Raw genomic sequence first — 13,083 nt, 5'->3', positions numbered from 1 at the left:
CATGTGATGAAGATTCACTCACTGGAAAGGCAGCACCTTCAAGTTGGGTCAACAGGACACCACAGCGGTCGGTCCCAAGAGCCCAGGACGCACACGAGCAGCAGCATCCGCGATGACCGAGTCTAGCACTAAAACGGGGTCACCCCTGGTTGTGTTAGAATCACAGGGGCTTCGAAGGTTCCCAACGCCCGGACCCACCCAGAGCTGTGACAGTGGGGACATGGGAGCATCCAGATGTCCAGACACTGGTACCCCTGGAAACTGCGCCCCGCCCCTTGAGATGGGGAGATTATGTGGGGCTCACAGGTGACCTCAGAAGAGGGAGATTCTACCACAGAGAATGCAACAAGGAGACGGGGAGGCTGAGAGGTGGAAGACGTTGTGCCCCAGGCCCTGGGTGGGGCCACCCGGCCTGAGGGGGAGGACCGGGCTCTAGAAGCTGGAAGGGGCGGGCGAGGGGCTGATTGCAGCCCTGCCCACACCCCCGTTCAGGACTCATGGCTCAGGAACTTGGAGAATAAATGTGTTAAGCCACCCTGATGGTGGCACTTTGTTACAGCAGCCAGGGAACCAAACTCCTCTCATAAGAAGCCCATCTCCCCACGCTGGGTTGACGGACACCCACACATCTGGCAGAGAGGAGGCCTCCCCCGACTGCTCAGTGAGAAAGAGTGAATGGAAGCCGTTGGCAGGCAGCCCAGCTCCCAGAGACACTTACAGAGCCAACTCAGAGCGTCTGCACATCACGTGGACCACGAAGTTTGCAGAGGCACCGTGCGTCGGGGCTTTACTAAGCGGGTGGTCACACATGGGAAGGAGGTGGGACCCGGCCCGGGGGAGCCCGGGTGGGTGGCTGGCCCAGGCCTGACCCCATGCCTGTCCTCTCGGGGTGGGGCTGCGGGCCCAGAGGCCAAGGGGGCCCCTGGCTGGATGAAGGCTGCTCCCCGGAACCAGGGCCTTTCCCTTGGGGCTGGTGATTCTGTTTTGAACACAGGCCCAGGCCTGGGGCCCAGGATGCTTCAGTGACCTAAGCAAATGAGTTTTAATTTTAAAAACCAGAAAGAAAAAAATAATGTAATAATAATGAACACGTAATTAGATGACGCTCATCTTCAGACCAAGGCTGTCGAAAGATAATATTCTTTTTTTTTTTTTTTAAAGGAGCAAGAGGCCAACAATGTGCCTCGGGCCCCGAGGCCCTGCTTTCCTCCCCCTACAGGATCCCCAGTGGCTGGACGTCCTCAGGAGATCTGACAGCGGTCACCTTGGCGGGTCCCTTGCCCCCATCATGTCAGCCCGGGGCCTCTGCCGAGCAGCGCCAACGCATCATAGCACTGTGAAGGGAGAGCGGGAAACGCAGGGCAGACCCCCCGGCCGTGGCTGAGAAGGCTTCCGGGAGTGGCGTCTGGGTCTGGGAGGAGGAGGAGCTCATCAGGGAGGCATGGAGAGACGCAGACGGACAGGGCTGTGACAAAGGATGGGTGTATTCAGCCAGTGTGGCCGGAGCATCACGTGTCATGCGGGAGACGGGACAAGAGCCTGATGACAAAGGCCCTGTGTGCCACACTGGCATCTTGGCTCTCGGCGGCCACGACGCCACTGCTGTGTGCGGTGGGCGCTGACAGTGGGTGGGAGCAGGGCGGGGGGCGAGCGAGGGAGCCTGGTGCAGGGTTCCCACCATGTCCGTGCCATCGACTCTGTGGCAGCCAGGCGAAGCCTATCAAGCCTCCTCAGAATCATGCTTAAAATGCATAAAACACTCTACGTGCAACTGCGGAGAAAGCCAATTGTGTCGAAAGACTATTATCAAAAAAAATAGCAAAATGTAGCTTTGCGATGTGACATTACGTGCTTCCTCATTAACACGCCAAACCACGAGAGCTTATAGATACTGTGATTTCCAAGGAACGACGAAGGTAGACGCTCCTCAAGGTCTTGGCAACAACTGCGACGTGACACCAAAACACCTGTCCTGCGCTGGCGACGTCACGGGGATTACTACTGCCACGTGAGTTCACTGCCGACGGTGAAGAGCGAAAGAAACTGTACGTACGCTGCAGGCTCTTAAACCCTGCCGAAGAAATTAAGGAAGACCCAAATCCGTGGAAGACGCCCTGTGTGCGTGAACTATCAAAATGAGAGCACTGGCCCACAGATCCGATGCAGTCCCTGGCCAAAGCCCGTGGCCTTTTTTGCAGAAATGGACATTACGAGGGACCCTAAAGAGCCAAAGCGATCTTGAAAAATAAGTTAGAGGACTTAGCCTTCCCAATATCAAAACTTATTACAAAGCCACGGTCATCAAAACACTGTGGTACTTGCATAAGAATAGCCATATAGGGCAATGGAGTAGCCCGGAGAGTCCCAAAAACAAAAGCGTGTGTCCACGGTCAACTGATGGTCAACAAGGGTGCCGAGACCATTCACTGGGGCGAGAAGAGGGTCCCCAGTTCATGGTGTTGGGACAGCTGCGCATCTATATGCGAAAGAATGAAGTTGGACCCTTACCTCACACCACATACCAAAATTAACTCGAAATGGAATAAAGCCCTACATATAAAAGCTAGAGCCACAAAATTCTTAGAAGCGTTAAATCTTCAGGACCTTGGATTTGGTAGTGGTGTCTTAGGTATGCCACCAAAAGCACAAGCGACCAAAGAAACAATAGCTGAATTGTGCTTCACCAAAATTAAACAACTGTGTGCATTAAAGAACAGTATTAAGAAAGTAAAAAGACAACGCACAGAATGGTAGATTTATCTGCAAATAATATATCGGATAAAGATCTGGCTTCCAGAATACATGAGTAACTCTTATGACTCAACAACAGAAAGACAAACAACCCAATTAAAAATGGGAGAGGGCTTAAAATAGACATTTCTCCAAAGAAGAAACGCAAATGGCCAGAGGCACAGGAAGAGACACTCAACATCATTAGCCGTTAGGGAAATGCAAATCAAAACCACGATGAGAAACCACTAAACGGGGCTATGATTAAAAAAACAAACGAGCTCTGGGTGAGATGTGGGGAGCTTGGAAGAACCGGTGTGGAGGTCCTCGGTAGGGTCCACACAAAATGACCTCACGAACCAGCAAGGCCACACCTGGGCACGTAATCAGAACAACTGAAAACAGGTGTTCACACAAAAACGTGTCCACGGATGTTCACGGCAGCACTATCCTCACCGGCCGAAAGGTGGGGACAGCCCGCACGTCCGGCAGCGGATGAACAAAACGCAGCGCATCATGCCCCGGAGCATTACTCGGCCGTAAGAAGGACGTGACACACCAACACACGCGGCTGTGCGCGGACGAACCCTGAGAGCGTTATCCTCAGCGAAGGAAGCCAGTCGCGGAGGACCGCGTGTGGTTCCATGGCTCTGCAACGCGAAGAGGGCGTTCTTCAGACCAGAAAGCAGACCGGCGGCTGCCAGGGGACAGGGAAACGGGGGGTGACTGCCCACGCAAGGGAGTCTCTTCTTGGGGTGATGGAAATGTTCTGGAACTAGGTAGAGTTGACGGCTGGACATTGCAAACGTACTAATGTCAGTGAATTGAACACTTTAAAATGCCCAATTTTTTGTTACGTATACTTTACCACAATACAAAAAAAAAGAAAAAGAATAAACAGGTGGGTGCCCGGGGTGCTGAGGGGCTGATGGACACAGGCCACAGCAGCCCGGCCCCAGGGGCAGGAGGGGTCTGCGGGACGTTTTTTGGAGAAAACAGCCAGGAATAGATAGCAAATAGTACATGAGTTGTGGGGAGCACTTTACAAGGAGTTTATAAGGAGGGGACCTTGTGTCCTAGATGCTCGGGACAGCCCTGGCTGACCGTTACTGCCCCGGCATCCCAAATGCACAGTGCCTGCGGTCACTCTCAGAAGCGTCCCAGCCCAGGCCATAGATTATATGGCCACTCAGCTTTCACGGCCCTGGTCTGCGCACCAGGTTCTCCAAATGTGTGCCATCAGCTGGGAACCGGGAATCACCCCGTTTTCTAGACAAGGGGCTCGAGTGGCATTTAACTCTGCTGTGTTCCCATCTGCTCTTTCCGGCTTGGGGTCTCCTGTCAGCTGGGGGCCTCCTGGGGTCACTGCCCAGCCGGGGTGGGGACGAGGACGTGGGCAGCAAGGACAGCGCCTGGGGGCTGGGTGCTGGGAGGATGCGTCTGCATGCCACTTCCACCCCTGGCTAGCTGGGTGACCTCGAGCCTGTCCCTTAACCTCTCTGACCTGAATTCCCCACCAACAACATCAGGACATCAAGGTCAACCTTCAAGACTGTCACTGAGTCGGAAGGAAAGAATCCCGGGGGAGCTCGGGGCACAGCAGGCCCTGGGTCGATGGCGGCTGGGTCATTCTTATCCTAGTCTGTCCTGCCGCCCTCGGGGGAGAGGACAGGGAAATGTGATTTCTGCTGAGTAATGCAGTAAAAAAAAAAAAAAATCTTGAGAAAATAAGATGAATCCTGACATCGTCAAGTGTTCACAGCACTAAATATTTTCATAACCACAGAAAAGTGAACACACAGACACTCCCCTCAAGATGACTCAACGGAGGTGTCGCCTGGCTCCAGATGAAGCCCCCACTGTACCGCCGGGCCAGAAAAACGTGGGCGCCACAACCTCAACACCAGGCGGCCGAATGCCACAAGACCTCAGCTGAGGGTGAGGGGTGTCCAACCTCGAGTGCCACACAGGAAGAGCCCCCCACCCCTGAATGCCCAGAAGCGCTGTCGCCGTTCATAAATATTCAACAAATGTGTCCTGAGACATTCCGGAGGTGACTGGGGAAAACAGACAGGTGCACAGGAAGCTCAAGGTCATTAAGGACATGAGACGAGGAGGCAAACCACCCACAGAATCGTCTGTGACAGGAGGCAAAGGGACATCGCCACTGCAGCACCAAGTGGCAACAGTGGGGACCATTCCAACAAACGTGGTCTCTCATTCTGGGATGTTCTCTCAGCTGTGCTGACCTCGAAAGGCTGCTCACCCACAAAGCCCACTTGGGGGTCTCGTGACAGCTCCGCCGGCGATGGGTGGCGATGGGTGACGGGGTGTGGTTTGCTCACCAGGGCCCTTAACTCACAAAGCGGGGGCACACGGGGAGTGTCGACAGCTCTCGGTCACAGGCCGCCACAAAGGGCAAAGGGTTGGGGACAGTCCCGACAGGACCTTCCTTTAATCCGCCCCATTATGGCCCCTCTACTGTCCAAGATGGGGCGCGGGGTGGTGAGCAGCAGCCCCCGGCATTACCCTGACACGCTGCTCTGCCTGGGTGAGCGCGGACACGCAATTAAAAAGCACTGTTTATTCTCGGCAAAAACGCATCTCCAATTAACGAAACGACGCGAACCTCTTCGGGAGCCTAGATGTTTGCTGCCGCTGGGTGATTCATCCTGCCATCCCCGTGTGGCCGAGCCTTACGAAACCTGCTCCCCAGTCAGCGGTTACCTAGCAACCAGCCTAGCAACCTCGTAGCCAAGAGATTAATCCCTGAGTGATCATCAAGTAACATCCAAAAAGACATCTCGTCTCAAGGATGCCATCCAAAGGTACACAAAGACGAGGCTCAAAGCGGCCAGCGCCTCGCCCCTGAACCACACGATTTAGAGACAAAGGGCGACACGTCATTTACTTGTCGCTTCGACAGCTGAAAGGCACTTTCCTTCCTGAAATTCATACACGGGGATGGAGAAAACTGAGGACAGACGCTGAAGCCTCTCTCGGTCACCGAGAGGATGAAGACGTTCTGCCCCCACCCTGGATCCCCGACGCCTCACGCGACAGAAGCAAGCCTCACTGTGTGCACGCATTCAGAGATGCCAGAGACATAACTGGGCAATGAACAGCCGAGAGAACATTCCGGAAGGGTGAGCAGTCGGCCTGTTGAGAAGGCACCAGCGCTTTTGAGCCTGCCCTGACCTCGTGCTAGACCACGCCCCATCCCTACGGGGTCACCTGGAGAGCACGTTCCCAGGGTCCCAGGTCCCTCTGTTAAAACCAAACTCCAGGTGGTTCCGCTGCAGTGGCCGCAGGGCACCCCTGGAGGACCAGGGCTCCGAGGCCACCTCTCAGCACAGGCCCCACGGCAGGTGGCGGGGAGCCAGCGAAGTCTCCTTCCTTGTTCAGAAGGGCCTTGGAGCAAAGGCAAGAGGTGCGGGCAGAATGCAGGCGGTTCGGCTGTGTGAGTCCAGATCCCCGGTCCAGCTGGCCACGCCGCCCCGGTTCCGATCCGCTCCACCACCCACTGTGTGGCCCCGATTCCCTCCCCCAGGTCACCAACTCAGGCTGAGAGGCCTTTGCTTTGAAAGGCCACCCCACTGGACACTGAAGCAAGGGCCAGGAGCAGCGTCTCAGACGGAGTGCTGAGGGCAGGGGGCCTGGGCACTTGACATGAAGGGAAGAGATGCTCACACCTGAGCACTCTGCTCCCCTGGGCCTGCCATCCACCTGAAGCCCGCTGGGAAGGAGGGTGACTTGTGTTCTGTGCAGCTCAAGGGCAGGATTTCAGATCAACTAAGGGAAAGGACTCTGAGATCGACAGAGCAATGGGTGGCCTGGGGTGAGAGATGACCTCAGGTGTCACGGCCAAGGGCAGGCTGCCCAGGTTCAAGCTCTCTGCTTCGGTTTCCCCTCAATTAGAAAATGGAGATAATAATGGTACATACCTCACGAGGTCTTTATGAGGATTAAAGGAGGTAATAAGCACTGACAAGCGTGGCCGAGTCCAGCCTCCATACCGAGGGCAGCAGAGACACCGGAGGGGCAAGGTGAAGGCTGGAGGTGACATCTGAGCTGGCACTGGAAGGGGACTGGGGTCTGGGATTGTGGTGAGGCCCGTGGGGAGGTGCGTCTGGCAGGAGGTGTGGTGGACGGGCACGGGCCTCGAAGGCGGGGAGTCGTGCGGTGTCCCACACGACAGCCTCATCTGTAAAAGGGGCCAGAGGTGCCCCCCTCAAGATGGCTGTGAACCCCAAGAAGTCCACAGATGAGCGTCGGAACGGGCCTGGCCCGCTTGCACGCAGGCTGGGGAGACGGGCTCACAGCAGCACGGTGGTCCACCGGGCACCCCGTCCTCGGACACCCCCAGGAGGAGGGGGCGGAGGCAGCGGTCTGCCACCATGGCCGGGCCCCGGGGACGGGCGCAGGTCTTCTGAGCCCTCGAGCTCTGGGCGACAGGGCCGGGCCCAGACCCACGGCTCCTGAGAGGCCTGGTGGCCACTGTGCGTCACCATGGTTTAAACAAGGGACCTGGGGACCCGCATCAGGTGAGCGGGTGGGAAAAGCACAAACGGACACCAGAGGTGGGGGACAGAGCCTGGCGCCCAGCGGACACTCAACGGATGGAGAGAGGGCCACTCAAGCGCCACACCGCGCCCTGCCCTGTGGGGGCCCTATGGGCCTGGAGGGCAAAGGTCAAGTCAGGGATGAGAAACCCAGACACACTCGGATATCGAGGCCGCATCAGGTGAGCGGGTGGGAAAAGCACAAACGGACACCAGAGGTGGGGGACAGAGCCTGGCGCCCAGCGGACACTCAACGGATGGAGAGAGGGCCACTCAAGCGCCACACCGCGCCCTGCCCTGTGGGGGCCCTATGGGCCTGGAGGGCAAAGGTCAAGTCAGGGATGAGAAACCCAGACACACTCAGATATGCTGTCCCACTGGGAATGATGGCTGTCGTGCCCTTGAAACTGAGGTCACTTCTGCCTCGCACGAGACGATCCCAGGGCACAGACCAGGACAGGTCACGCTGAGCAGCAGCAGATGAGGCTAAGTCTGCTGGCCAGAGCGGAAGAGAGATGCCGACCCCAGCCCACCCGACGTGGTCCCAGCCGGGAACCTCACAGCACGTGTGAGCAGCCGAGCCAGGAGCTGTCGGCCTGTGTGTGCCGCCTCGTACCACCAGCGGGAACCCCGGCCAGCAGGAACCACGGCCATAGGCCTTTGTGCCCCAAATTCCCCATCTGAAGAACGGGTTGTACCACAGTACCTGCCTCTCCAGGGGGACCGTGGGGGGATGACGGGCTGACACGGCACAAGGACAAGTCCCCCCAGAGACACACAGGACTGCGGTCTGACGGGGTCCCTGTGGCAGGCGGGCCGAGGCACAGCTTCCCCAGCCTTGTGAGGCGTGGGGAGCGGTGGCGAGGAGGAGAGAGATCAGGTCGGGCCACACCCCGCTTCCCCAGTCACCCCGCAAAGCCCCTCACCTCTCCGGGCTCCGCTCTCATCTACTGGCCAGCCCCCAGGGTCGTCGAGGGGCTGGAACGGGGTGATGTGTGCAGGCGTGTGGGTATGCGAGCACCCCAGCATGAGTAAAGGGCTCGCCCGTCCACGCGGTGGGTGGCCAGAGAGCCGGCCAAGGCCACCCTCCAAGGCCTGACCTCGGACGTCTCCCAAGTCACCCCTTCCGAGCTGGTGAGGCTCCTGTTTTACCATCATGTTTCCCGAGGAGTGAGTTTCCAGATCAACATCCTAGCTTGTTCCTCAACGAACACGGCTGTTTCCTCCCTCGGCCTGGCTGCCACCCCCTCCCCCCGCCCCGGTGCGGCAGCTGTCCCCCCGTCCCCCCCAGGGACAAAGTTCCTTGGGAGCAAAGTTCCCACCCCCAAGCCTGTGCTGGCAGCATCCCGTGTCCAGCATCCCCTGGCAGCCTCGCCCTCCACACCACATCCAGGGGCGGCACAGGCAGAGGCTGAACACAAGGGCTGGATCCTGGCCCTGCCACTCTGTGCCTCAACTTCCCCATCTGCAAAGTGGGTTGCCCCGGCAACACGGACCCAGCCGGAGGGTTGCTTGGATGAGCCAGCACTGGCACAGGGCTGACCTGCGTCCAGCAGGCAGTGAGAGCAACGAGCCACCCCCTGATCTGGTCCACGGTCCTGGAGCTGTTAGGTCGAGGTTTCTGTTTGGTAAGCGATTTTTCATCTTCGTGACCTTTGTCTAAAGGAAAGTTCAGGGGTGGGTTTTCCCTGTTATTAAAACCAAGTAATATGTGATCATTTTGGAAGATGAAGAAATGAAGACATTTTTAAAACCACAAGGTGGTCTGGCGTGGCTGGGATCAGCTCAGACCGACGGTGCCTTATCCTGGCCCGGCCACTTCCCGGGGCATCGCTGTGGCTCAGGATCCTTCCCGAGGTCCAGCAGCATCTCACCTGGCCCGCCCCCAGAGCCACTCACCTTAAACCTCTCGGACATGCTGTCGGTGATGCTGACGGTGAACTCGGCTATTTTGGAAATACGCCCTTTGCCTTTCTTGCGGTCGGGTTCATAATCGGTCTTGGTTTTCACGACCACCTTGTCCAGGAGACAGAAGCAAACGTTTGGTCAGTGGTGCGGCCAGAGTGTGGGGACTCTCATGTTCAAAGCCACCATTTCGCCAGGAAGCATTTCACAAAAGGAATCAGAAGAGCCACCACTTCCTGGAAAATTCCTCGTGCTAGGACTTCAGAGAAATGACTCATCAGTGACCCTGACGACAGCCCCAGGAGGGGAACGTGACAACTGAGGGGCACGGAAGTTAAGCTCCTCGACCAAGGCCACACAGCCAGCAGATGTGACTCCCAACTCCTGGTGCACGGCTGGTCCCGTGGCCCAGAGCCCACGCCGGCCCGGGAGCTGGCACGATGCCTCTGGTTTGGCACTGGTCACTACGTGGCGCCATGGGTAAAACCAGGACCAGGAAGGAGCAGGCAGCCAGCCCACAAGGAAACCGATCTCGGGGCGGTCTCTGTCTGTACCCCGCCATCCTCCTCGGCCCCCTACAACAGCCCCCGAAAGCTCTCCTGCTCTTATCCGCCCCCTACTGTGAGGCAGGAGATGTCCTTCCAACCAGGAGACCCGCCCTGCGTCCGCCTCTCCAGCTTCACGGGAAGCCCTCGCCCGCCCCTCCCAGCCTCTTCCCTCGGATGCTCACGGTGTCCTCACGGTCACTGCCCTCATCACGCACTGCTGCTGGGGACTGTCTGGGGTGTTCGGGAGCAGTGTCCGGGGGGTTGTCACTGCCCTCATCACGCACTGCTGCTGGGGACTGCTTGGGGCGTTCGGGAGCAGTGTCCGGGGGTTACACGTCTCTAGTCCCCAGAAACCCACTCCCAGAGCAGGGGCCAGGAAGTGGCTGCTGGACTGGAGGGGACCAGCGGCCCCCGGGCTCTCCTCCCCGATGACAGTGCCCCTTCACTGGGCGTTCCCGATTCAGGGAGAAACTCTCTCTCCGTGATGGTGGGACCCAGGGCAGAACAAGGAGAACCCATCAAGTCAGGACAGTCACCCTTGGGCGGGCAGCTGGAGGGACTCAGATCACACTGAGCTGTAACCCTTGGGACCAGTGTCAGGGAGAAGGTGGGCCGTGCCAGGTATCGGGGAGATACGGCCCCCAGGGCCACATGGCCCCTAACCACCCTCTGGCCTTCCCTCCTCCCACCACGGAGGGCCTGCCAGGCACGATGGCAGCCGGGGTGCCCATCACCCTGCCACCCGTCCTCAGATCCCAAGTGTACCTGACTACCTCTGTGACCCTGAGCACGCCCTTGGCCACTTGGAACCTCAATGTCCTCACCTTGGAAATGGGAACAAGGCCTGTCTCACTGGTCTACTGGGGAGAGGGGACGGGGTTCATGCAACCCTCAGGCCAGTCAGTGTGCCAGAGGCCTGGGTTCAGTCTGCATCTGCCACTAACAGGCCAGGTGACCTTGGAAGTCCCTTAAGCTCTGTGTGCCTCCGTTTCCACATCGGTAGACGGGGGTAATGACGGTAGTTTCTTCTTCACGCGAGCACGTCAAAGGAACTGAGCCTGGGGAGCACGGAGACAGGTGCCCGGCGTGTAACCAGCGGTCAGTGAACAGCAGGGGACACTGGCCCTGACGCTGCTGCCAGCACTGCTGTCCCTCCAGAACCTCGGCACTCTGCACGCCACCTCAGAACAGATTCCGCGGACAGCCGGAGCCGCGTTAGCAGCCCTCGGATGATGCCGTCACCTGAGACAGGTGACATCGCCTCCCTGAACGCTGGCTGTGAACAACCCGTTGCTGCTGTTCCGGCTGAGACAGGTCTTGCCGGAGAGACATCTGGCTCTCGCGGCCGAGCAGGAGGCCCTACATCCGGGAGACTGTGGCCTTTAGCCAAGTGAGCTTGTGCACGGCCTGTAAACTCTCTGAGACTCGGTTCCCTCATCTGTGACCTCGAAAATCTTCCAGCCCAGCAGCCCTCGGTCCCTGCTAGAATTCCCGTCTCCAGGGCCTCCCTGCCTGTTGCCCCCTTGTTGGGACATGCCCAGAGATGGGAGGCTTGTTACCTCGGGGGGCTGCGGAGATGGCGCACACATCGCTTCCTACCTGCCCAGAACCCTCCCTGACAGAAGCTGACTGCGGCACACAGTCCTGGAACGGAAGAGACTCAGGGGCACAGGAGGGTCAGGCTGAAGGAGAGGAATCACCGGTGGAGGTGCTTCCGGCCACGGGCCACCACTGCTCTTGGGGTGAGGCCAGAGAAGGTGAGCGCAGGGGGGCCGGGCTGTGCTAACTGCGCAAGTGTGACGCCTGGACAGGGACCAGGAATGCAGATGCCGAGGCCTCAGGCAGCCCTGCCCCTCCTACGAAGACGCCTCCTCTGGACCGTCCAGGCCCTGGAAGGGCTCTGCCCGGGCCCAGGTGCACCCGCGTGACCAGGTGATGCTCCTTTCCTGACCGAAAACACCTGTGCCAGCCTCGCTCCTGCCTCCGCCCCCCCCAACACAGACACAGCTGGGTGGGGGTCAAACCCCTCTGGAAGGAGCCTCTCGAAGGGCCCACGTGGGGAAATAAAGAAATCCTCTAGAAGAAACGAACCCACAGGAATAACCCCCAGCCCCGCGGCCAGCCATCTCCAACACACCGCAATTAACAAGCAAGACTGAGTCAGAATCTCCTCGCCAGGGACTAAATGACACAACAAATGTGGACGCACTTCAGGGAGCGGAGTGTGCTTACCGGGGAGGGGGGCAGGGGGCAGGGGTCAAACAGCAGCGAGGTGCAGAGATGGATGGCTTATTATTTTAGGTCTGAGTGTGACAATACCATTGTCTAGACTTTTAAACGTCGTATTTACTTTTTGAAGTATTAACTTGAAGACATTATCCCTAACGAACATAAACTACTTGGTTGGATGCTGCATTCAACAAAAGAGGGGATTCTTTTAAATTCAGCAAAAGAAATAAAAAATAAAAACCACACATATAAAAAAAAGCCCCACGGCTTTGGGAAGGTGGGTGAACGCTTGTCCCCAGTTGCACTAACGCGGCGGGCTGAGCACGTATTCCCAGATTTCACAAAAGGAACAAAGGAGGAAGAGCGCGCAGGCTGCAGCATCCACGCCAGTCTGGGGAGGGGCAGGTGGGGAGCGTGAGGGGGCACCCGGCCCCCAAGGACGAGCCGACGAGCCCTCCCCACCGCAGTGGGGCGAATCCGGCTGAAACTGCACCGCCTGCGAACGCACGAGGGGCAGCGGCGCCCGGGCACCAAGGGGCGGGGGCAGAGATGCAGGGCTGAGGCGGCAGCCGTGGGGCCAGGGGCCGCTCTCGGAGGAGACGCCCGCGAAAATCACGAAGGGGCCTTTCCCGCCGCGTTCCGCGGTCAGTGTGAAGCTGTCATCTCGGGCCCCCGTTCCTCTGATCCAGAATGCCGCCCCGGGGAAGAGTCCCCCAGCCCGCCCGTGCCGCCCCCACTTCGCGTCTCCAGCGCGCCAGGCGGGTTTCTTTTGTTGCGGCCGCCGCCCGAGATTTAGGGGTGCGCGCCCCGCAGCACGGGGGGGGCGGTGCGGGAGCCTCTCACCTTATCCGGGGGCGGGAACTGCAGCTGATTGACATCGAGGGGCGTCATCAGGGGGATGGTGTCGAAGCCATCCTCCAGCAGCGCCTGCTTGGCGCCCTTCTCCGCGAAATTGTTCCCCAACTTCACCATCGTGCCGGGAGACCTGAAGCCACCGCCTGCGGAGCGAGGGCCGGCGCGAGTCACCGCGAGCTGGACCCACCCCTGTCCCCCACTCGCGACCCTCGTCTCCGGGGAGGGGTCGTGAGGACGCGGCGGTCACGGCCGGG

At 58.7% G+C, this 13,083-nt stretch overlaps 1 protein-coding gene across 2 annotated transcripts in view; it reads right to left on the bottom strand.

The window, feature by feature from the left end:
• The window catches only part of NSG1 (neuronal vesicle trafficking associated 1), a 22,950-nt gene extending 9,979 nt beyond the window's left edge, over positions 1–12,971 (bottom strand). For both annotated transcript variants that reach the window (XM_006918996.3, XM_025051862.1), the window contains exons 1-2: positions 12,818–12,971; positions 9,192–9,308 (exon numbers count right to left, since the gene is read on the bottom strand). In XM_006918996.3, coding sequence (XP_006919058.1) covers positions 9,192–9,308; positions 12,818–12,946 — 246 coding nt within the window. In that variant the 5' untranslated portion in view covers positions 12,947–12,971. The remainder of the gene's footprint in view (positions 1–9,191; positions 9,309–12,817) is intronic.
• Positions 12,972–13,083: the final 112 nt, after the last annotated feature.

This window comes from Pteropus alecto, unplaced genomic scaffold, assembly GCF_000325575.1.
Source record: "Pteropus alecto unplaced genomic scaffold, ASM32557v1 scaffold5, whole genome shotgun sequence".
In the NCBI taxonomy this organism is placed as follows: domain Eukaryota; kingdom Metazoa; phylum Chordata; class Mammalia; order Chiroptera; family Pteropodidae; genus Pteropus; species Pteropus alecto.
This window is presented reverse-complemented; position numbering and strand designations above follow the sequence as displayed.